Source organism: Gouania willdenowi, chromosome 16 (genome assembly GCF_900634775.1).
Source record: "Gouania willdenowi chromosome 16, fGouWil2.1, whole genome shotgun sequence".
In the NCBI taxonomy this organism is placed as follows: Eukaryota; Metazoa; Chordata; class Actinopteri; order Blenniiformes; family Gobiesocidae; genus Gouania; species Gouania willdenowi.
This window is the reverse complement of record NC_041059.1, coordinates 5,118,511-5,145,030: the sequence shown is the minus strand read 5'-3', so window position 1 is coordinate 5,145,030 and position 26,520 is coordinate 5,118,511. Positions and strand designations below refer to the sequence as shown.

Sequence of the window (26,520 nt, the reverse complement as noted above, 5' to 3'; positions counted from 1 at the left end):
TGTCAAACAATTTTATACTGTATTCATCAAGTATTTTGAGCACACATAATAATTTCTAGACGTTTTTGACAAGAATTCAATGCTTATCGAGGCAAATCACATAAAAATATAACAAATTATTAAATAAATGATTTTTACACATGACCTTTCAGGGTCGACATCAGACATGGCCAATTGCCAGCCCTCAAACTAATTTTGTGCGACCTTTAAAGTAATTGCACGACATAAATTGAAAACACACACAAAATGATTGAAAAATAGGCAAAATGATAAAAAAATAAACCTTAACATAACTCATGAAACACACAAAATGGCAACAAAAACACAAAAATTGACTCCAAAAAGACATAAAACAACAATAAAAAATACACAAGATGACGACAAAAAACATGTGTTACAGAAAAATACACACAATTACAACAAATTTCACAAAACGACAACAAAAACACACAAATGACTCACAAAACACACAAAATGACTCCAGTAACACATGAAACAACAATAAAAATACACAAGATGAACATGAAAATCATGTATTACAGAAAAATACACACAATTACAATACAGTTCACAAAACAACTGCAAAAACACAGATTGGCAAGAAAAACACACAAAATTACTCACAAAACACAAAAAATGGCAAGAAAAACACACAAAATGACTCCAATAACACATAAAACCACAATAAAAATACACAAGATGAGTACAAAAACCATGTGTTACAGAAAAATACACACAATTACAATAAAGTTCACAGAATGACTCACAAAACTCACAAAATGGCAACAAAAACACACAAAATGACTCCAATAACACATAAAACCATAATAAAAATACACAAGAGGAGTACAAAAACCAGGTGTTACAAAAAAATACACACAATTACAATAAAGTTCACAAAATGACTCACAAAACACACAAAATGGCAACAAAAAACATGCATCACAAAAAAAATAAATGCCAACACAAACACACAAAATGACTCACAAAACGGCAACAAAAAACATACATTACAGAAAAGAAAAACACATAATGAAAACAAAAATGCACACTAAATTACTCACAAAACACAAAAAATGGCAACAAAAACACACAAAATGACTCCAATAACACATAAAACCACAATAACAATACACAAGATGAGTACAAAAACCATGTGTTACAGAAAAATACACACAATTACAATAAAGTTCACAGAATGACTCACAAAACACACAAAATGGCAATAAAAACACACAAAATGACTCACAAAACTCTCTGCTCTGATCGTGATTATTCTAAATTCTGACATCAATGTTGATAATGTGGCCCTCGGATCAGACAATCACATTTTTGGACAATGACAGCCACATTTTCTTTTAAACTCTAACACTATCACTATTATTATTTATTACTATAACTACGCTTAGTATTCATTTTTAATTTATTTATTTACTCCCGATGTTTAAAGTGATATTTTCCTTCATTCTTCTTGCTGTCGTAACAACGGAAATTTCCCAATTGTGAAAAATAAACCTCCATCTCATTTTATCTTATCTTACAGAGTTTAATATTTTCAAAGTTTGTTTTACGATGAAGTAGTAAAACGTCAGAGGGAGCACACAGACTTACAGAGGGTTTCCAGTGACGGAGCACATGAGGCTGAGAGAGTCGCCCTCTCTTAAAATGCCAGAGGGTGGGACGATCCGCACAGTGGGGGCAACTGAAAAAAAAAGAGGAGGTGCATCAGTGTTAATGTATTGAATGAGTGAGTGGTGGTATAATGGGCCAAATGGTCATAATGAACCGAGACTTTGAGGAAAACAAACCAGGAAAAGTTGGAAAAAGCAGTTCCATCTGTTTCTAATGCAGTAAAGTAAAGCACTCTCAACACACCTGTTAAAAGCAGCACCGCACTCAGTCAGCTGCAGCACTAAAACAAACACATACCGTGTGACGGGAAACTAGCCATTACTGCCATTTATTTGGCTGGAAGAAGCATCGTCCCATTGATTCACTAAAGACCTGAATAATATCAACAGGCAGAAAAGTGGCAAATGAACAGGGACTAAAGCTGGGAATCTAATAAATAAATCATCGAAAGTGTTGATATTATTTACATAATGTGCCTGTGGACATTGGCCTATTTTGTTCAAATGAGTTTATGTAAAATGGGACCAATCGCTAGTATAAACTGTCAGGAACGCTGGTAGCAGGAGAGACAAAAGACAACATCAGCAATAAATAAGGAAATCAGTCAAGTGTTATTACACCAGTATAAAATAAGGGATAAAAGGTTATAAATTAAAGAATGTGTAAGGATCTGGGAAGTGTTGGCTACATGTTGTGTTGGTTTATTCTTACAGTGGTGGGTTTAAGTCCAGGTGGTGTTTCAGTTCATGTTTCTGATTTTAATCTTCTAAGTGTCTTTGTCTGTTCAGAGTCTAAAGTCCTTTCTTGTGTTTGGCACCTCAACGCTTTTATTTGTGTAGATTTAACTCTTGTCTTCACTCAGGTGTGCCTCGTCTCCTGATTGCTTCCCTCCACTATTAAAGGAGTGTCTGAAAAGTGAGTAAGTGTTTGACGTAAAGTGAGTAAAATTATGACTGCAAAGTAATTACTCCTCGTCAACTAATTCTAGACTAAAACTACGAGGGATAAAAATGACTAATACGCAATTTTGTTTAAGACTAAAAAGATCTTTGTATCACCGCTCCCATAGAGAGTTTATAGTATTTCAATCTGACGTTTTAGTGCTTAGCTACGAGTCATTTAGTTCCTTGAACATTATGATGTTATTTATAAGAAAAACAGCAATATTCAAACATATATATTGCCTAATTAATATACTGCAATTTTCATTTTAAAAAAAGAAAAAAAATCAATAATTTTATTGAAAATATTTTGAAAAAGTTGTATCACTTTGTCAGTGCTACTAATGTTATGGATAATCAGTATATACTAGGGGTGTACATTTTCATTAATTTGATGATACAATATAATTCACGAACTGCATACCACGATACAATATATCGCAATATCAATAATTACAAATTTCACCTTCACATGTACAAAATTATATGAAATAATATCTTCTTTATTTTTTTTTTTACTTGCGAGAACAAGTAAACGGTATTTAACTGTCATTCAAGTACAAATATCAAAAACAAGTGGAATGTTTATCAAACATTTTTCAAAAAAGTTTAACTTGATTCAGATTACGTTAAGTTCTTCAGTTATTGACCACATACATCTATAAAAGTGCCCAGTATGTTTTATGAAAATCGAGTGCAATGAATTTCAAACTAAAATACATTGAGGAGTGAGGTACTTTAGTTTTTTTGTTAAAAAACATGACTAAAAAAATTCATTTGGAAATTTTTTTGCATCTATACGTTAATCACGCGGTGAAATATCGCGATAGATCGCCAAATCAAACAATACATAACGGCACATAAATTCATTTTAGGAAGAAACTCAGCTTTAATCTGAACATATTATTGCTTTGTGTAAATATTATGATGAAGAAAATGATCATAACTTAATATCTTTCAGTATTTCTCAGTAAACCTATTAAAATTCCTATTAGACTTTAGTCACTGATCACTGACGTGATCATAATTCCCAGAATCCTTTCAGTGCAGTGAACACACTGGTACGCGCAAATGTTTCACAGATCGTTTAATGTGAAATCAGAATTCTAACCCTGTTGTCTTTCTGCCAGCGTGATCACTTTGAAATGTGTTAAACCTTAACCAGTGCAGGTCTGTCTCCAACTGTCGCTGAATGTCACTGTGTTATTATCTCCGAGTGTGTTTAAGTGACTCTCATTTTAAAATGAAACAACAGCTGAGGCTCCTGCCTCAATGAAATGATTACGGCTGTTGAAGTGTGACAGAATAATGACGGCTTCTCAAGTGTTAAGTCAGATGACAGCTCTACAAAGGGACTTTTTTAATGTTTGCCAATAAACACGAGGCTACTTCATATGTTTCAAAGACACAGAGTCAGTCATTCTGGGGTTTTTTTATCGCTACTGTCGACTATTTTGTGACTCTGCTGCCCCCAGTGGACGTTCTTTGTAACATCCATGTAAACATAATGGACATTAGCTGTGACCAGGGCTGGGATCAATTACATTTTTCTGTTAGAATTATGTTTTCAATTACCCGTGTTCAGTTACAATTTAATTACGATTACAGTGACCAGCATTTTTCTTGATTACAATTACATTACAATTGTTTTTTATCCTCAGAAAGTCAATTATAATCATGTTCTCAATTACTGAGCCTGAACTAAACAACCTACTAAAAGTTAACCTTCCTCTTGTGTTAGCTTTCTGTTAGCATCTCTTATGATAACGGCTCCTAAATCAGCTGTAAAATACACAAAGAACAAATATAAATCATCTAATTTCTTGATTACCTTGTTAGGCATCTTAATCAATGAAAATATAGGTTTTAAATATTTTTGGTGTGGACATCTGAGCCTGTCTTGTGTCAGTATTCCTCTCGATTTCAAATACTTAGTTTTTTTAATTGTAAAATGTAGGAAAGCTTGGTATAAAACACATTTTAATAACTGTACATATAGAACTGTAACATGGCAATTACAATTACAAAGTCAATTATCTGAACTAAATTCATTCAAAAAAAAATGACAAATACAATTCTAATTATGCCATAATTGTAATTGTGTGACCAAATCATCTTCCCAAATGGACATTTTTACTTCGGTGAGATAAAGAAGCATCAACAATGACTTACAGTGGACATCCAGACGATAATGACGAATCCTCTTCTGGCCGTTCAGCGCCTGGTGGAACGCCTCACAGCTCAAAGCTGCTCCATTATCTTTCCTCTCGACCGGAAGGCGGATGGTGCTGGAAATGCTGAACGTTTTACCGTTGTCTTGCTGGGACACCACACCTGGAGAGATGGAGGATCAGAAAAAGACTAAATATTTTCAAAGAAAGCTCAAACCTATTTGCAGTAACCTGGATCTGTGCTTAGAGGAAATTTCTATCAGCATTAATAACCATACAGTAGGTCAAAATGTATGGACAATCCCCATTTTTTGGGGGGAAAAATCTTGATGAAATGCACCAATCCAGATCCTATCCAGATGAAACTAATTGAGGAAATTGCAAAACCAATCTGACATAACTGAGACAAGTTTTCATAAAGATCGGTCAATGTACTTTTGACAAAAATTTTAAAACACTGGTGAAAATATTAACACCTTGGCAAAAAGACACACGACTCATGAGAGATTCTGTGAAACATATTGTTTAATAAAAAGCCATGAAAAAGTAAGAATAGGGCAGGATTTGTGAAAAAAAACACCAGTAATTTGAAGTATTTTAATGCTAACGGGTGATTAAGCATTGAAAACCAATAGGAATGAGCCCACACACATACTGTATCTCCCTATTGCCTTGAACAGACTGAGTGATGCATTACGAGTCTGAATTCCTGCTGAATGCACGTTCTCAACAGCTTGGAGACTGGAGCAAGACTAGCACGGTGGACCAAACTACTGTTTGATTCCGCAGAGGCATGCGCAGAGGTCTTGCAATAAACAGTCACGTCAATGTGGTTCTATTTAAAGTGTAAACACACCCCCATGTTTTTGCTGACCTACCACTAGGGGGAAATTAAAAAAAAAAAAATGCCTTGATTATGGGCGTGGCTCCTAGAGTAGTTAAGACATGCCTAGTCACAGCAGCCCCGCCCCCACAGCGCTGCACAGTTCTACATAGAGCTGTCAATCAATGCTCACTGAGGAAACCTAGTCCCTCCTCCCATCTTTTATAGGAGGGGCGGGGCCAACAGTGACGGTTAGTGACATCACTGATCTAATCTCAGCCAATAGAAACATCAAATTACAATAGCAGCGTTCAGCCCATAGAGGGCAGTTACTGACATTTTACAACTAAAAACACTAACTGTAAATACTTAATACTAAAATGTGAAGAGTAGGACTATGATCAATAAACTATATCACTTCATAATCATGTAGTCAGGAGAAAGAAGTCGTTTTAGGCTGTGCTTACACTAAAATGACAAATTTGAGTAGCAGTGCTGTTTTTCTGCTTATTTAATCAACCTGGTGCTTACTGTGGGTTGAGGTAGGATTTTTCATTTTCATTTTATTGTTCATTTTATTCATTTGAAAAGCAAATGCAACAACAGTATTTAACATGTGAATGAAAAGGTGCAGAAAGAAGAAGAAGTAATAACCATCAACACAAGATCAGTAATGGTTCCAGTTCATATAGGCTGTCTGATGCAGCCATCTTATCAATTACAAGAGATCAATACACAATCATATCATACATGTATAAACAAAAGTTGATCTGCTACTCCGCGGTAAGATTGAATATTTAACATTCTTCTCCTCAGATGCTTTTAGTTCAAATCTACTTTTTCTCTTGGTAAATCTGTTTTGCAAACTGTCCGCTAAACTTTCCAGATGGGCTTTATACATGGTTTTTAGAAGGTTGTATTCTAATAAGTCATTACATTTCAGTGTTTTTAATTGTATAAATATAGGGTTAGTGAGGTCTCTGTATCCACTTCCAATGACAACTAGGAAAACCAAGAGTGTAGAATTCAAACATTAGAGACAGAAAGTATGTATCCACACTGAAAATGAGGAAGAAAGGCAGGAAAGGGTGAGTGAAAACCAACAGTGATAGATGTGTGTGCGTGCACATGAAAGAGGAGGATAACTGTACCAAAGCAGACATGAGAGGCAGTGAGAAGCAACGCTAAGAGCTAAGCTAACCAGTGTTGACAGGGTCACGAATCGAGCATTCATGCTTGTATGCCTGAAAAATATTTTCCCTCGTATCGCGCTGAGTTTTCACTTATTTCCATAAAGCAAATGAAAATGAAAGCAGGACCTAATGGAAGTGCAGGAGAGCGTTGTGCAGATGAGCCAGAATAAGGAGAGTAGAGTAAGAAGATAGTGTCTTAATTAAAGAGTTCTTTCCATATCTGTGGGGATCTGCTTCTAACCTTTAGTGTCACGGTTTATTTAACTCAGGGCTAACATGAGATAAGAGAGGGAGATGAGGACAAGAAAAAAACGAAGGAAAAAAAAAGAAAGAAGAAGAATGGAAAGGTTGAGGAAGGGAAGAAATCCGATGAGGTGACTTTCTGCTCCTTAAGCTGTTTGCAAAGTATCCCAAAGCTGACAAGCGTCACATCAGCAAAGAGAAGCCGAAAAGGACACAAAAGAAAAGAAAGATCAGATGTGCAAATGGAAGCGAAGGGAAGGACGGAGGAAGACAATGACAGGTGTGCTGTGACGGAGGAAAAAAAGGAGAGACGGCGAGTGTCAGAAAGTAGGAAGACGTGACACTTTAAAAAGTCAAAACCCTCCTTGATGCGTGTCCCAAAAAAAGTGTCGACACTGGATTATTTCATCTAGTCCATGCGAGTTATTTGAAAATACCATGTCTGAATAAATGAATAACAATGCAAACACTTTTGACGCTAATTTGTACTACTTAGATCAGTCAGAAACTAAAGATATAACACATATACAGTATATTTATTGAGTATTTCACGACAAACTGAGAACCTAAATCAAACTTGCGTTGATGCGATTTGAAAGCAGGGCAGATTTATTTTATTTCTTTTGAGGGTTAAGTACTAAAAGATACAGTAAGTATCTGATGTATTATTGAGTGAAGTGCTTTAACTTAGATAAGATACGGGAGACAGCGGGTTAGAAAGGAGATGGATCAAGGTAACAGACTGATGGATGCCTCAGAGATTTATCGGAAGCAAAGAAGCAAGAATGTTTTAAGAGAAAAGTGAATGTATGCGAGCATGTGAGCAAAGCTGAGATACGAAAATTAGTGTTGATTTATCACTGGGCTTGGATTAGAGAACTTCAAACTAAAATGTTAGTTAATGGGCCACAAACTGTCAAAATGATGAGATAAAATTCATCACGTATGTGCTCCACATTTATTGCAAATGGAGTGAAACATATTTTCTCTATATTATGTTAAAGGTCCTATATCATGATAAATCAACTTTTTTGTGCTTTTAACCTTGTTACAATGTTAATTCATTATCAAAAACCCCACCAAAGTATTATTGCATCTTCCTGCATCTGTGAGCAATCCTCACTAATCTGCTCTCTGAGCTGATGCTCTGCCCTCTTCTGAAAAACGAGCTGTCAGACTTTTGTGATGTGACGCCCCCTCCAGGAAGTGACTGCTGCTGGCCGCGCCTCCACAGTGAACATACACGCCCACTCTCTCGAAGCTAAAGGCATGCCAGCTACAAACTCTACATTTAACCCCTCCCTGAGGAGCGGTGGGCAGCAACGGTGTAACACCCAGTGAGTAGTTCCATTTTTAGTATCTGTTATACCGCCTCGTATTGCCTTTGACATGATCTGATGTGTTTGTGACACAATGCGACGCAACGGTTGGACGAAACTAATGACTATCACCTTAAATGCACTATTCCTGTAGTTAATAGAGATAAGGAGGAGAAGAAAGAGACTTAGCAGTTTAACACTCCGGTGTTTGAAGCAGCTGAATTACTCCGCTGCTACTGCTGTGATGAACACAGCCAATAAAATAGACATGAGTTTTATTGTAATATGCAGTTTTTTCGGCTGAAAACAATAACAACAGTGTGTGGATAACAAAAAGAAAATCGCTTTGGTGATCACTGATCTCCCTCGCAAGAGCGAGGCACGACACGGACACGCCCACTCATGAATATGCATAAGTAGGCTCCAAAACAGCTCGTTTTTAGAACTGCTCAGAAAGTCACTGTTCAGAGGGCTAAAACTCTAGAAAACAGGCGAGTTTGGGAAAATAAACCTCAAATACAATGTTTTTGGGGTTGGATGGGTGAAAAATAGCATGATATAGGTCCTTTAAGGTTTAATTTATTCAGACAACTGTTCCTTAGGATGTCCATTTTGATCTCTTGACATGTTTCGAGTGCCAACGTCAGTCTTCCTCAGAGGCGTTTGCTCATCGCTTTGATGTGTCCTTTGAAGATCAAAGGAAAGTTGTCACATTTTCAGTTTTAACCTTTCTATTTTCACTATTAAACAAATTGCCCCCAAAATTTTTCTAATCAGCCTTTACAGACTCTAGAACTGCACATGTGCGACCTGTGGGGTCAGAGGGCGAGAGGTGTAAAATCGTCAACAAGCTCGGTCGTTCAGTTGAGATTCCCAACCAAACAGCGTTCATTTTAGTCCAGAGATATTTAGAGTTTTTATTATTCATATTACACATATTCAGACTCTATATTTTCTGCATTTACCTTTATTGTTGTTATTTTCTTTCTTTTTACTTGTGTAATTGTTTTAACAACTGTAGTGTCTTTGAGTTTCTGTAAAGTACTTATAAAATAAAAGTATTATTATTATTGATGCCAGGACAACAGAGATTACTAGGTGTGAAAGTAGTTATGACAGTATAAATTCTTACTTTGAAAAGGTACATTCACGAGGTTCACTAACCAGTTTTATTAAGCTATTATTTTAATTCAATTTACAAATTTGAAGGAAGCTGTGCACAAGATGGACACTAAACAGGCCGACACGTGAAACCGCGCTGATCAGCTGATTGGTTTGAAAAGTCAGGAAAAAGCTGAATTTTCAGCTCGTGTGCAGCATTAGCTTTAGCAGCTAACTCGGCCTTTCTGCCTTGGAGAACAATACCATGTTTACACAAGAAAATCTTTCAAAGAATCATTGCTCGAACGGGAAAAATAATCTATGTCAGACTCACTGCCTGCACTGTCAGCATGGAGAGTTTACACCTCTTGACCTTTGAGAGTGTGAAAAGGCTTATTGACCTCATGTTAGACGCACTTGAAACACTGCTAAGCTCTCGTGTGAACAATAGAGAAGAATGAAGATAAAAAGATGTAAATATTTATCTTGTTCTCTTCACGTCTTCATCATCAGATCAATTCTTCTATTGGAATTTTTCTCTAAACCTGCAATATCATCACTCCTTCTGTCTCATTAACCTTTTTATCTATCGTTCATAATCATCTGTGCTCTGTGTTCTGGTACCTGGTACTTCCCGGCCGTTACGCATCCAGCGTAATGTGGCGGCCGGTTTGCTGCGTGGCGAAACGCAGGCAAGCTCCACTTCTCCCCCCTCCACAGCGTCCTCCTTCACCTCCACCGTGGGCGTCTCTGGAGGCACCAGGACGGAGAGCGTGGCCACCTGGTGGTGTGTGTCGTCCGTGTAAAGCTGGCAGAAGTAACCGCCCTCGTCCGACACGCTAACATTGGTCAGCGTGATGCGAACCTCCCGCGGCGTGAAGAGAACCATCTGAAAACGGTCATCCTTCAGAGCTTCAGGAGATGATAGAGGATGAACAGGGAGGGGGGGTGGAAGAAAAAGCAGAAACACATGAAATAAAGTCAGCATTTTAGAGACAGGAAGGAGAGGGGGGAACATTTCATCAATCATTGACAAAAAATGTTCTGGAAGGTAAAAAACTAACAGTCCAGAACACATCGAGAACTGATATATTACTACTCAAGTAGAAGTTCTGTACTTCATAGTACAAGTACAAGTAAGTCATACATAAAATACTCAACTACAAGTAAAAACTAGCTCAATTAAATAATAAAAAAAAGATAAAAGTTACTAGTTACTTTCACCCCCCACGTTTATTTTTGATAATAAATCTTGCCACGAATCCCTTACATACAGTAAACATCTCATGTAGAAACTTAAAAAGAAAGAGACCAAATCTACAACAATTGGAACATAATTTATTTTCCACAAAAGCAGCTGTATAAAATAAAAGGTTTGTCAATTATTTAAAAAAATAAAATAACACCAATGTATTTAATTTAAAAATAATAATAATAATAATAATAATAATAATAATAATAATAATAATAATAATAATAATAATAATAATAATAATAATAATGATAATAATAATAATAATAATAACAAAATTATCAGGCTCCAAGTACAGCTACATTTATGACCTGTAAAACAGAGCCATGTGGGTAACAATTAGTGATACCCTTTTTTTGTCCTGATACCAATACCCAGTTGCATAGTATTGATCAATACCAATAAATGCTAATACTGCGGTGTTTAAAAAAAGATATGACCTGTTTTAGTTAAAAATCAGGACCTTGAAATCGCCAACATTTTCTCTTGTGCGTAGGGACGTTTGTTTGTTTGATCACCTGATCCTGGGAAACAAAAAAGGGGATTTCCAAATCCAGATGATTCGAATCCAGATAAAATGAGTACTTGTAATCCGTTACTTTCACCTCTGACATAGAGTCATCTGCACCAAACAAACCTGATCAGGATAGAAAATGTAAAGTAGATGAATGATGTTAACATATATAGAATATTACTAATCAGAAGCCCTGCAGTGAACTGGTAACTCACTCACTTATTCATCAGGACATAGAATATCTCTAAGTAGGAGCTGGAGCTTAATGACAAATCACTTTTTATTGCTTAGTAAGCTAGATAAACTCCGAAGCTCTCTCCATTACTGGCTTCATTTGATACTTGTTCATATCACTTGTTTTGTGTTTAGTATTGATATTTTCCTCGATACCAATCTGAAGTAAGTAATGACACGGTAAAAAGCTGCAATTACAAATTCACTTTATTTTCTTTGCGACTGAAAACAGCCTGAATGAAATGTTTCCTCCCATTGTGTTGGGGGGAGAAATGACTTCATATTTGTAGTTAACACAAGGCTTCCTTTAAAGGTCTAATATCATGAATTTTTCACCCAGCTACATTTGTTCTAAGAACCCCAAACTCATAGAAATCAAATTTGCCTGTTTTCCAGAGTTTTAGACTCTAAAAAGTGACTTTCTGACCAACGGGCTGTTTGCTGCCTGCGTATGCATATTCATGAGTGGGCGTGTCTATAGTATCTTTAGAAACACGCCCACTTGCCTTGACTTGCCTGCGAGGCTCCTGCACGACTCGCTCGGAGGCAGATCAGTGATCACCAAAGTGATTTTCTCTTGCTATCCACACACTGTTGTTCTTGTTTTCAGCCAAAAAACTGCACATTACAGTAAAACACATGAATATTTATAAGACTATTGTGTGAGTCCGTCTCCGCGCAGCAGCAGCTTCAAACACTCGTAACAGGAAAACCTGAATTACAGTTATTTGCCATTTACTTGTTCTCGCAACTTAAAAAAATAAAAAATAAAATAAATTAAATTTCATACCATTTTGTAATGTAAAGGTGAAAATTGTAATTATTGATACTGCGATATATCGCAATGTATATCATATTGTTTTGTATTGGGATATAAAGCAAATCGTGAATCGTATTGTTTTGTAAGATTCATGGCAATGCACACCCCCAAATCACAGAAAGAATGAGGTAAAAACACTTTTACGCATCCCACAATGCAATGCGCAAAACTTTTACAACAATGTCAATAAACAGCGGGTGATCACGGTAGAGATCAGAACAAATTTTCGAGCTGTAATTTCAACCTTTTACATTTTATTTTTGAGCAAATAATCTTCTGTTTATTGATTGATGAGGCCTATCATATTAACACTAAAAAAAACACAATTTTGAGGGAAAATTCAGGCAAAATCCAGGAACTCCAACGTTACACTGAGTATGACGTCAGTAGACTGCAGGGTTGGGGTCAATTACATTATTATTTTTCCTCTGAAAGTCAATTACATCCTCAATTATTGAAGTTCAAATACAGTTAATCACAATTACTGAGCCTTGAAAAAATAAGACCATACAGCTTAACTTCCCTCTTGTGTTAGCTTTCTGTTAGCATCTCTTGTGATAACGGGTCAGTTTTGACACGTCTTAAATTATCTTTAAAATACACAAAACATGATTAACATCTAATCTGCTTTTCATCTCTTGGTTACCTTGTTGGGCTTCTTAATCAATGAAAATATTGGTATTAATATTTTTGATGTGGGCGTCTGAGCCTTTTTTGTGTCAGTTTACCCCATTACTTGAATTTATTTTTAAATAGTAAAATTATCCTCAAGAGAACTGACAGGAAAACTTGATATGAAACAAATTTGAATAATTGTTAACTACACTATAAGCCATAGAACTATAACATGGTTTCCCAGTTTTGTGTTTAATTAAATTGTAAATGACAGTTTTCATAGAATTTTCATGCCAGTAATTACAAAGTCAATTATCTGAACTCAATTACGATTACAAGAGCAACATAAGTTTTATAATTATAATTGACTTTTGGATAAGTAAATACTCCAAACTTGAGGTACCCAAATGGTGTCCAGCATAAATCCCTGACAAAACTAGAAACGGCTCCCCATTGTGTTATCTTATCGTTGGAATTCATCGGTCGATAAAATAACTTTTATTTTGGAGGGCAGCAGAGGAAAAAAAAAAGTGGAGAAAAACAAATGCTTGTTTTAGGGAGACTCTCCAACTGAGAAATAAAAAATAAAAGGGGAATATACTGCTCACATTTAATGTGCACATGAACACTATGAATGCCAGCTGGACCTCACTCCTAGTGTTACTGCTGTTACTCAGGGTGACAAATAAAACAACATGATGTGCAAGTACAAAACTTCAGAGCCAAAACAACATAAATTTTAGGATAAACAGACACTGAAAGCAAACTTCATCCAGTAATGTTAATCACCAGTTGGAAACCACAACACTGCAAAGCATCCTGGGAAAGCTGCACAACAGGTCGCTTGGCGAAAGTCACTAAAATATATGGGCCTGCCATGATAACATGCACAAATTACAGCACTTATATGCTTTTAGGTATAAACTGCACAGTTTTGGGGGGATTAAAGTGAGTAAACTTTTCTGTTTTCTATTCAATACATGGGTAAAGTATTGGGTGGAGGAAAAATGACCTCCTAGAGTTTACAAAACAATGTGCTGTTCTGTCTGTTTTATTTGCTATTCTCCTATTGTTCATGTTTTGCAGAAGAAAAATGACATTGCATTCTCGTTTTGTTTTTCCTGGCTCAGTAGCAACAACCACAAAACACTGTATAAAGGAAGAGTAAATGATTGGAAAATAAACTCCCAGTTTGCCCACAATAGTGCAATGTTTTTGGCATTGTCAGTGATTCAAAAGCCTGAAACCAGGAAATTGCCAGCAAATGTAAAGTTTAAGAAAGTTGAAACTACTTTTTTTTTTTAAGGCTTATGTATTAAATCAAACAATAGAAGAAGGTTTTTTTCTCCCCATGGATAATTGCTTTAAGTCTGCTGGAGAATGGCTGACAACATAATACATCCATTAAAAGTAATGTTGAATTTTCTTTCACTAAAGTCTTTGTTTCACACTTTGTAAAGAGAAAGAGGGTTCATTCATTTCATGTATTTAAGATTGGGTAGGTACATATAAGCAATTACATGTAAGCAATGAGTAATTTCCTTTAGCTTCCTTTAAGAAATTGCACAAAATGACAATAACAAACAAATGTACTCGAAAAACACACAAGATGACTACAAATAAACACAAACATAATAGATAAATGATCACATTAAGAAAAAAAATTACTCCAATACGCGAAATGAATCCAAAACATGAAAAAAAAAACATCAAAAGTACCAAAAACACACAAAACAACCAAAAGAAAATCCAAACAATTGCACAAAAAGACAGCAAAAACACACACATTTACTCCAAAAACACACAAGATGACTACAAAAAAACACAAACATAATAGATAAATTATCAAAACAAGAACAAAATTTACTCCAATACACAAAATGAATCCAAAACATGAAAAAAAACAAAAAAACATTAAAAGTTACAAAAAATTGCACAAAAACTTACACAGTGTCGCCAAAAACACAGAAAATGACAAAAAGAAAATTTTAACAATGACTCCAAGAACTAAAAAACAGACAAAAAGACAAATAATAGCACCCAAAAAACCCATACAAAATTACAGAAAATTGCCCAAAAAGACAGTAAAACACACACATTTACTGCAAAAACACACAAGTTGACTACAAATATACACAAAAAGAAAAGAAAAATGTTTAAAACAAGAACAAAAATGACAGCAAAAATACACAAAATAAAAAGCTTGGGTAGGTATAAGCAATTAGTAGACTAATTTCCTTACCTTCCTTTAAAAAATTGCAAAAAATGCCAAATAAACACACAAAATAAATCCAAAACATGAAAAAAACCCCACAAAAAACATTAAAAGTTACAAAGAATTGCACAAAAATCAAAAACCACATTAGCCGACTACAAATATACACAAAAATAACATAAAAAATATCAAAACGTGTACAAAAATGACTCCAAAACACAAAATAACAACAAAATTACACAGTGTCGCCAAAAACACAGAAAACAACAAGAAAATTCAAACAATGACTCCAAAATACACCAAAATAACCCATACAAATTTACAGAAAATTGCACAAAAAGACAACAAAAACACACACATTTACTCCAAAAACACATAAGATGACAAAGAAATGATTAAAACAAGAACAAAAATGACTCCAAAATACTAAATAAGCCATTCGCAGACTAATTTCCTTTACCTTGCCCTGGAACAAGCGTTGAGTTTGTTGCCTCCAAATATGTGATAATGTCACAAAGAAAACCAATATTCAAAACATGGGGAAAAACCTGCTGCTGTGACAGTCCTCGTGATCCATTTGTTGTTCAATGTGAAACAAGGGTTGATATAAAAACTTCTGAAAGATTTAGAAAAGTTTGCATCGACTGAGCAGATACAACACGGCAGATGTCTGTGTGCTCTTATTTTTCATTTTTCAGTTGTTTATTTATCTAAGCGCCAACTTTAGATATAAAATATAATTACTTTGATTAAATCTTTTTATCCACTACTTGCTTTTTCCCATCTCAGTGAACCATTTGTATTTTGAGTTTGACATTTAAAAAGGCCATCTCGTTAGATTTTGATTAAGACTGCTTTGACAATGGCCAGGACGGAATTTTACAAAATATAAAGCAAACATGTTGTTACAAAGTTTCTAAGATGAATGATTAAACCATCTGATCTGTGGAGTCAACCTAAAGTTAAACAAACCACATTTGCTTTTAACTTGCATTTTCTTTTGCTTTTTTTTTTGCAAGTGACAGAGCCAAGATGTACAAAATTAATATAAAAGATTGTCTTCTCATGTGTTCAAAAGAAAAGGACTGCAGCCGTTTGCTTTGACTGTGAGTGAATCCACAGAGCTTCACTATGTAGAAGCCTGTGTGCAACAAGTTATTATTATTATTACTATATACTATATTACTATATTATTATATAGAAAAAGAACTACTCTTTTCTCTTGCAATGTGGATGGCCTGCTGTGCCTCAGCAGCTGAATGTAAAAGAGCCACAGTTTGTGTCTGAACAAATCTATTTGGTTCAGATTTATTCAGCAAGTCTCCCACATTGAAACTTGATTTTATTAAACCTTTTGAAAGTAATATTTTTGATAATAACAGACTGACCTTTAACAAAGCCAAAACCTTTCAGTTCTGCATGGTTCACACTACATTTCTCCAATGTTTTTCTTTGTGAAAACTAATACAGTTTCACATTTCACCTCCATAAATGTAACGGTTTCCGAATAAACACAAAAGTTAGAAATGGCTATCTCCAGGCACCAACTGTTGCCTGGCAACACGTGTCATTTTAACACTTTTAAAAAGCCATTTCATGCATGTAGCTGTAGATTGGCGCGACTGCAAGTGAACATATATTTATCATGTTCTTATTTACAAGTTAAAAGAATGTTTTTTCGGTGGTTTTGTTCATTCTTTCACATTCCAACCAGCTTATTCCTGTTCAGGGTCACTGGTGGCGGCTGGTGTCAGTCTTTAAGTCTCAACACCATGGTACACCCTTGACAGAGCGCCAGTCCATCGCAGGGCAAACATAAATAGATGGACCTTCGCTCACATACACCATTCTCTCCAATTTAGTAAAGCGAGATACACGCACAAAAATAGTAGGCGCTCCGACTTTTGATCATGTTCCAAGTCACTTTTTCAAGTAGGAGGTCAGAAATTCCCGAGTTCCAAGTTCCTTGAAACAAATATACACAAAAATAATAGATAAACGTTCAAAACTAGAATAAAAATGACAACAAAAATACACAAAATCACAACAAAAATACACAAAATCACAACAAAAATGCAGAAATCTAACACACGTAAACCCCCCCCATACAAAAATAGACAAAACCACGAAAAACATTAAAAGTGACTTGCACAAACACACACAGATTTACTCCAAAAACACACAAGATGGCTAAAACAATCATAAAAAAAAGGGAACAAAATGACTCCAAAAATACACAAATGCCTCCAAAAACATATAAAACAGCCAAAATAATCTACATAATGACTTCAAAGACACATAACCAACTGCAAAATATAGAAAATTACTCAAAAAACTGACAATTTTACAAAAAAAATGCACAAAAAGACAGCAAAAATACACAATTTTATTTAAAAAACACATAAGATAACTACAAATATGAACAAAGTAAAGCAAATTCAGCCATTTTCTTCTAAATATATTAAATAGGTTATAAATGTTTTCCTTAAAACATGTAAAAAGCCATTCAACCATTTATAATTTAATTGTGGAGCTAGGCTTCACAAATTGTGGTTCAAATTTCTGTGTTCAGGATTTAATGGGCGGGTCAGAAATCATAGCCACGTTACGTAACCTGACCCTCATTAGCATAAACCCGACCCTGCTGCTGAAGCACACCAAACTTCCTTCAGCGGGCGCAATTCGGCCCCTCGCTGAAAACAAACCACATATTCGGACTCGGGGGAATAACACGTGTTAATTTTCAATTAAATAAGCACTTTTTTTTGCACCGCGATTTTGTTTTTCACCTCTAGCGGGCGCAGTTCTGACTCTACCCAGGAGGGATGCACATATTCAGACTTGGGCGGAGCAGACCTTTCTGCTGACACTTTGTTTGGTTTGACCCGAGCACTTTTGGAAAACAAATGGGAGAAGCAGTACCAACGCTGGAGCCACTTTCACACTGCTCTCTCCCATAGGGTTAGGGTTAATACATGCACGTGGGCGTGGTTCCAGCGCCTCTAACCGACACGCCCTCTGCATTTCAGAGCAGTTTTGCCATGATTTTGAGACTTAATTTTATATAATTAGCGATTTTTTTTCATCTTTCATATTTGTCTTAGTGGTCAATGACACGTTTCTGTGGTGTGACAAACTCATAACACACATTTATTTCTGCTTTACACGGATTTTAACATAAAAAAAACGGATACGACCCAAATGTCCAAGAAGGTCCTTGAACCAAGGACCTTCTTGTTGTGAGGCAGACGTGCTAACCATAACCTTAATCGTCCAAAAGGAACACGTATGCAGTCATATTATTGAGAAGCATGAGAGTAAAGAAGAAAGGAATGTCACAATTGTATTCTTTTCTACAGAAGATGTTTAATCGATAAAGAGAGAAAAGTGCCAATAGGCAAAAAAAAAAAAAAACATTAACAGTCTGTGGTTAACAGTGACTCGATGTCTATAGATTCCCATAAATATCAGCGTGACTCACTTTGTATTGACTTTACTCAGTTGTCCCCTATTTTCTCTTTCTCCTTTCGGGTCCTTCCCTTTGTCCTTGTGTGTTTAGTGCTAAGTGTGAAAAGAAGACCCTATCCTTAGTGTAGCAGCTGTCACACCTAATGTGCACTTCACAACAAAAGCATGAGTGCGGCCGTATAGATATCAGCTTTGTGACGTTGTGTTAATCCGTGTGAGGTGGTGGAATGAGAGAAACACTCCAATATCACTGCATAATGCAGCCCGCGGAATAAAATAGTAAAGACGGAAACACAAATCCACTGGAGACGGAGAGAGTAGCTCAGAGGGATGGAGTTTTTCATGGAAGTGAAACAAAAAATATCTCTTTCCCCTGCACACGCCAAATTCTCCTCTCGCTGGATGCACCGAGAGAATGTGAACGAGCTATTCCCCACAGATAGGTAAATCTTTCTCTCTCCCCCCTTTTTCTTTTTTTTTTTTTTGCACTAAATGGCAACTAAATGTCAGACTTCTGTTCACGTCCAAGTTCACCTTTATTGTTCCATCTCATTTGCATGCTGAGGAGCACTGCTAATGGGAGGAGCGGTGGCGATATGGGCCACTGAGGAGAAAAAGGCTCAATTTGACTAGTTCCAAGGCTCTATTACAATGATCTGTCCCCAAAATCCCATTAAACACAGCTCTGACTGGTTGCTCGCAAGCAAAACCGACAGGCAATTTAATTGAACTTAGTTTTTGCAGTTTGGGTGGCTAGCAAGGAATAGATCAGCCTGGGTTTGTTAGGCTATAATCCTGCTGGCAGATGGGCAATATAGTCTAAGTAATGGAGCAAACACGGTAGTAGAGATATCCAGAGTGAGCTGTAAGAAAATGACCTTATTTAGGTTTATTGCTAGTGCTAGCATTAGCGATTCTGTAGCTGTATATTCTAGAGACAGGGGGAGGAGGTTTTCTGAAGTTCCCCAGTTTTCATCTAATATGTTTGAAAGGTAATGTTGTATGTTCTAAATCAGACTTCAGCCACTGTGGTGTCAGCTTCATTTTGTGAGGTCCCCAAAGTAAACGCACAAAATGGCTCCAAAAACACACAAAATTACTAAAAAAATATATAAAATTATAAAGAATTGCACAAACACACACATTTACATAAGGTGACTACAAATATGCACAAAGATAACAGAAAAAGGATCAAAATGACAACAAAAATCACTCCTAAACTCATAAAAAACCACAAAAATTGACAAAATCACGAAAAAGATACAAATCTACAAAGAATTGCCCAAAAACATACAAATTTACCATAAAAACAAATAGGTTGACTTCAAATGTACCCAAAAACAACATCAAAATGATCAAAACAAGAACAAAAATGACTCCAAAAACACAAAAAAAACGACCACGAAATACACAAAATGACATAAAATGCAAAAAAACCTCACAAAATCCCAAAAATATACAAAATTGAGCAACAAAACCACAAATTTACTCCCAAAACATATAAGATGACTATAAATATACACAAAAATAACTGAAAAATGATTAAAACGAGAATAAAAATGACTCCAAAACACAAAATGATGACAAAAATACACACTGTCTCCAAAAAACACAAATGATCAAAACAATCCACATCATGTTTGGGTGGCTAGTGAAGAATAGGTCAGCCTGGGTTTGTTAGGCTATAATCCTGCTGGCAGATGGGCAATATAGTCTAAGTAATGGAGCAAACACAGTAGTAGAGATATCCAGAGTGAGCTGTAAGAAAATGACCTTATTTAGGTTTATTGCTAGTGCTAGCATTAGCGATTCTGCAGCTGTATATTCTAGAGACAGGGGGAGGAGGTTTTCTGAAGTTCCCCAGTTTTCATCTAATATGTTTGAAAGGTAATGTTGTATGTTCTAAATCAGACTTCAGCCACTGTGGCATCAGTTTGGCACACAAAATGGCTAAAATACACAAAATTACTAAAAAACAATACAAAATTATTAAGAAAATTACAAAAAATGACAAGACAAACAAATCTACTCAAAAATAACAGGAAAATGATCAAAACGAGGATAAAAATATTGTCCAAAAGAAAAAATCACAAAGATGATACTGTATTAAAAAGAATTAGACAAAAACACACAAACTTACCCAAAAACAAATAGGACGACTACAAACATACACAGATATAATTGAAAAATTACTCCAAAACACATATTGATGACAAAAACACACAAAGTGTCTCCAAAAACACACAAACGACCAAAAGTATCCACATAATGAGTCCAAAAATAACTGCAAAATATAGAATATTACACAACGAAGTGCACAAAAACACACAAATATACTCCAAAAACACATAGGATAACTACAGTTATACACAAAGCAACAGAAGAAATGATCAAAACGAGAACAAAAATCAAACTTTAATGTTTCCTGTGTTAAACTTCAGTTTAGTCATTATTCAATCATGTTGTTCCCCTCTGAGATCAAAGTTGCCTTTTTCTGTTCTAAATTGGCTGTAGTAAATGTATTGCCTGTCTGTGTTTGTTCTAGTCCATAGGTGGGCTACTTTTATCACAGCAGGGAAACAAAAATGTGATTTTCTGATCTCAGGGCCACATTCATGTGAGCATTTAGAATAATGACCAATCTGAGCATTAATACAGGGAAAAACCATAGGTTTGTGTTGTCATTTCATGCGTTTTTGGTGTTATTTATTGTTTAGTTTCATTTTTTGTTGTCGTTTTGTGTATTTTCCTCTCATTTTGTGTATTTTTGTTATTTGTGATTTTGGAGACATTTTTTGTGCCTTAGTTTTCTGCGTTTTTGTCATCGTTTTGGAGTTTTGTAATTTTTCTCTCATTTGGTGTTGGGTTTTTTGTTGTTGTTGCCGTTGTGCGTTTTTTTTTTTTTGAGTAATTTTGTGTGTTTATGTTGTCTAGTGCAGGGGTTCTCAACTGCTCTCATCCTGGGACCCATATTTTGCCACGGTCATTAAATGGCAACCCACTTTTTTATATATATATATAATTCAACCAACCAAATTCCATTTTTCAAAAATAGCTGTTGAAAACATGCATATATAACTATAAATAAATCTATATATTTCCTTGTGCAACATGCATTTCACAGCATGTCTATCAAAATAGGTTTCTTTCAAATTAAAAGACAAAGTCCAATATGAGAGACATATTTTTGACCTGCTGTTCGCGACCCACCCAGTAGAGGTCCGCGAGCCACTTTTGGGTCCCGACCCACCAGTTGAGAATCATTGGTCTAGTGTATATTTCTGTGATTTTGTCTGTGTTTTGAACTCATTTTGTGCCAAAAAAAAAAAAAGCGAATCCGGTCCTCAAGAACTATTATTGGTGCCCATTAAATGTTCTTACTTTCTATATCTTTACTTTGCTAATGTCCTTTATGTCTTTTATAACCCAATGTTTTTTCCTTCATTCTCTTCACTTTTATTGTTACCTCTCATTTCCTTTTTTCATTCTAGCCCTCGGTGCTTCTTTCCCTCTCAGCCCCGATTAGACCTCATCATGCTTTCCAAAGAGGGCGAGTCCATGTCCTGTGGGAGCGCAGACCAAGCGGCTCTGTTTAAATACTTAATGGAACCCACCAGTAGCACTGATCTGATGCACTTGGTGCTAGAGTTGAAAGTAAGGTCTCCCAAAGGAGAAACCCTCACCGCCCAATTAGTCTGCTTCGTGACCGAGGTGAATAACAAGTGATGTGTTTGAATGATGTGCCTGTGAATAAAAAGCAACGTGTGCATACGACTGTTGTCATGTGCAGTGTTTTTACTCTAATCCTCACGCCGTTTGGGTAATTGTCATTGACTTGTACTGTATCAGTTCCCGTTGGGATTGTAGGAGTCGTGATTGTGAAAATCACAGTAATTAGGAGTGCACAGCATTTTAATGAGAATAAAGCTGGAAACCCTTCAAATGCTAGTTTTTATTACATGAACACTACAAGGAAAATAATTAAAGGCTGTTGGGGTGGGTGGATGCATGGATTTGAAGTCAGCAGCTGCCGAATACTTTCACTTACTGCAGGGATGTCTTTTTTTTTTTTTTACGCATACAACTATATTTGAATGGTTATTTTGGAGAAGATTTGGGCAAAATAACACTAAAAACAAACCAGCTGATAGAAAACGTACATAATTTCCTCAAAAAACACAAAAGACAACTTTAAAAATAACAGAAAATGTTCCAAAAACACACAAACCTCCACAAATTCACCAAATTACTCAAAAAAAACATGGACAATTATTTAAATAATTGCACAAAATGACAGCAAAAACAAACAAATTTAATTTAAAATGATCAAAATAAGAACAAAAATTATTCCAAAACACATTAAAAAAAAACCAACAAAAACAGACAAAATCACAAAGAAGATAAAAAATGACAAGAATTGCACAAAAACACACAAAAATAACAGAAAATAAAAAAATATACACATTTAGACAAAAGCAGAGAGATGTGTGTGAAACGACTGTTGTCATGTGGAGTTTTAGTCTAATCCCGTCATCGGGTAATTGTCATTAATTAGGAGTGCACAGCATTTTAATGAGAATAAAGCTGGAAACCCATCAAATGCTAGTTTTTATTACATGAACACTACAAGGAAAATAATTCAAGGCTGTTGGGGTGGGTGGATGCATGGATTTGAAGTCAGCAGCTACTGAATACTTTCACTTACTGTGGAGATGTGTTATTTTTATACGTACAACTATATTTGAATGGTTATTTTAGAGCCGATTTGGGCAAAATAACACTGAAAACAAACCAATTGATAGAAAAAATACATAATTTCCTCAAAAAAACACAAAGGACTACTTAAAAAATACAGAGAAAGAACAGAAAAATGATAAAAAATAACAACATAAACACACAGGGAGACACGAAAAGGAGAAAAATGACAAATAAATAAATAAAATCACTGCAAAAACACACAAAATGAAAACAACACAAAACCCTTTGTTCTTTCATGTGTCAATGAATCACTGGTAATATGGCCCTCAGATGTGACAATCACATTTTTGTAGCTGCTGCTGTGTTAATATGTTAATATGTGTTAAATAATGTTAATTATCTCTGTGTTAGCCCAGTGAAATATGAAATATGGTTAAAAGTGACAAGAATGAGTCAACATTAGCAACATTAGGTGGAAAAGTGGTGGAAAGGGTTTATACATGTCAAAAATGTCTTCAAAGTGGAAAAAATGTGCAGAAAAGGCATTGAAATATGATGAAGAAGTGGCAAAAATGGAGTGATGTAGCAAAAATGCATTAAAAGGAGCAAAAATATGGCAAGAAAAAGTGATGAAAATAGGTAAAAATATGGCAAATTTGGTGTAGCTGCAGAAAAATGTTTAAAAAAAAGCAAAAAATGGGCTTCAATTGGTCAAAAAAACATTTCTAGTTTCTTGAAGGCATCTGGCGACCCCCTCCCAGTGCCTCGTGACTTCAAATGGGGTCCTGACCCCATGGTTGAGAACCCCTGTTTTAGAGTATTACACTATCAAGTGCTTAAATGTACAATTTCATGTAAGAAAGTTGTTTTTTTTATTGTATTTGCATTACTCAGTATGCTTGTGGCTGTTTATCTCTTATAAAGAGTTAAAAATCAGAGCCTTTAAAAACATGGCCCTATAGTGACTGTAGCAGATTGGGATTAAAACAGTGTCTAGAACAAAGCAGCGTTTAGCAGTGATTTGCTGGAGCAGATTGGAAAGATTTAGCTCAGCAAACAAACACAACCTCCTTTGCTTTGCTTGTAAATCCAGTTAAAAGCACCTATCACACAATGACGGCTGCTCAACAACGCCTTTTTAAGTCCTAACATCAACAAATATTTGGTGCTAAAGAGAGAAGACAGTGAAAGTGAGATGTTCTAAGAAATAAATGGAAAACAAAGTGAGTAAATGGGAAATACAAGGTAAAACCAAAAAAGATGAGATTTGATTACACCTAATCTTGATCTGTTAAGGTTAGTTGGCCTCCATTTACCAATTATTCCTTAATAAATCAATAGACACACTGTAAATGTTTAGTTTGATCGGATTAATACTTTTTGAGATATGGCCAATTTAGTGAGGGGGGATTTCTGCCTGTCCTTATTTTTCTTCCATTTTTAGCTTCTAATATCTAAGGAATTACATCACATAGAAAATTGAAATTTGGTATAATAATCCAGCTCCACCTACTCTATGAGAATATATAAAAACATCTGCTATATATTCTATCTGGTGGACATGCCAGCCTCTCAAATTTGGAAAAAGGTTTGTTGGGGTTTGGGTCTGGAACATGTTTGGGCCTTCAGTAAACTACTTAGCATATGTCTCAGCCCCCTGTAATTTGATCAGGTTAGAGCTATGAACATAGACTGTTCACATCACTAATGACTAGTCACATATATGCATTGGTTCTTGGGTGACACGCTCTTGGAATCCAAAAAAATAGTTTTTTGCTATTTTCATTTGCTATTCCCACTGCATGTGGGAATGTAAGAAAAAATCTGATTTTGGTTTTAATTCATAGTATAACGATTCCTCTTATTTTGGGATATAAAACAATATTTCTTCATGCAACTTCTTCATTTTTATTTTGGACCACAATTGTGGGTTATTTCACCACTCATAAATATTGAAAATTCTTTACATGAGGCCATTATAGCTTGCCTCTTTGTCTTATAATCAGAAATTATTTATTAGTTTTTTACTATCCAATCAAAATTTACAGTGTGCCTGTTGAATAATCACTGAACAATTGGTAAAAAAATCTGAATTTGTTTTAGACCGAAGTGCATGGGCCATTTGTGAAATGACATGGAATGACCATCTTAGTTGTGTTTCCGTGTAAGCCACAAAATAAATATTTGTCATTGTTTTGCAACGTTCAGTCCATGAAAACATCATAAATGTGTTGGGAAGTCACTTAGGCAGAGTTTTTGAGGGTAAACACAAGAAAACACAGTAAGAATGAACGGCAGACATGGGCAGCTGGTGGCCCGGGGGCCACATTTTGAGCGGGCCCTGAAGTAAATGCATTGAGTTAAAAACACATACAAAATTACAGAAATAAACATGAGAAAACATAGACACACAAAATGACAACAACAACAAAAACACAGCACCAAATGATAGAAAATTATAAAATCACAAAACTACAACAAAAACACAGAAAACTAATACACAACAAATTGCTCCAAAATCACCAAATGACAACAAAAACTCACACACTGGTTCGTAACACACAAAGCAACAAAAAAACAAACAAAATGAGAGATGACTTCAAAAACACACACTAAACAATGGTAAAAACACACAAGACAACAACAGAAAGCGCAAAATGAGAAAAAAATGACACTAAATGACCTCAAAAAAATGTTACAAAACACTAAATTACTCCAAAAACACATGAAATTACACCAAAAACGTATTGTTCTTCCCTGTATTAATGCTCAGATCGGTCATTTTTCTAAATGCTGACATGAAAGTTGATAATGTGGCCCATCAGATCAGGAAATCACGTTTTTGTGGTCCCCGCTGTGATAAAAGTTCCCCACCTCTGGTCTATGGGACTTCATATCCCACAATGCAATGCAGGGCTCATGTTCAATAACCTTCATGTGTTCTTTTATTCTGAGGTTTCTTCACAGCACTCTGTACTAACTAAGGTGGCAATTTCTGCCTCTAATTAGGAAGAAGGAACATGTCGTGTTTGCCTAACTCAAGGCCATAATGAAATCTGCCTCCATTACAACATTGGTTACAATGACAATTTACCCTAAAGCCACCTTTAAAAGAGAAACATGTGATTGCGGTGGCCAGACTTTAATGAGGACTGTAATAGGCTCTGATCTCATTCACAAGGTTAACAGTGGATTATGCAGGGATTGGAAAGTGTGCTTTTAAAGCAGGAACAGCAGTCAGACTCTCAGGCTAGAGAGCAAGCACATCTCCTAAATTAAGT

General features: G+C 35.5%; 1 protein-coding gene across 4 annotated transcripts in view; it reads right to left on the bottom strand.

Moving 5' to 3' along the window:
- The window catches only part of cadm4 (cell adhesion molecule 4), a 298,609-nt gene that overhangs the window by 39,219 nt on the left and 232,870 nt on the right, over positions 1–26,520 (bottom strand). For all 4 annotated transcript variants that reach the window (XM_028470431.1, XM_028470432.1, XM_028470430.1 and 1 more), the window contains exons 3-5: positions 10,048–10,335; positions 4,746–4,907; positions 1,612–1,702 (exon numbers count right to left, since the gene is read on the bottom strand). In XM_028470431.1, coding sequence (XP_028326232.1) covers positions 1,612–1,702; positions 4,746–4,907; positions 10,048–10,335 — 541 coding nt within the window. The remainder of the gene's footprint in view (positions 1–1,611; positions 1,703–4,745; positions 4,908–10,047; positions 10,336–26,520) is intronic.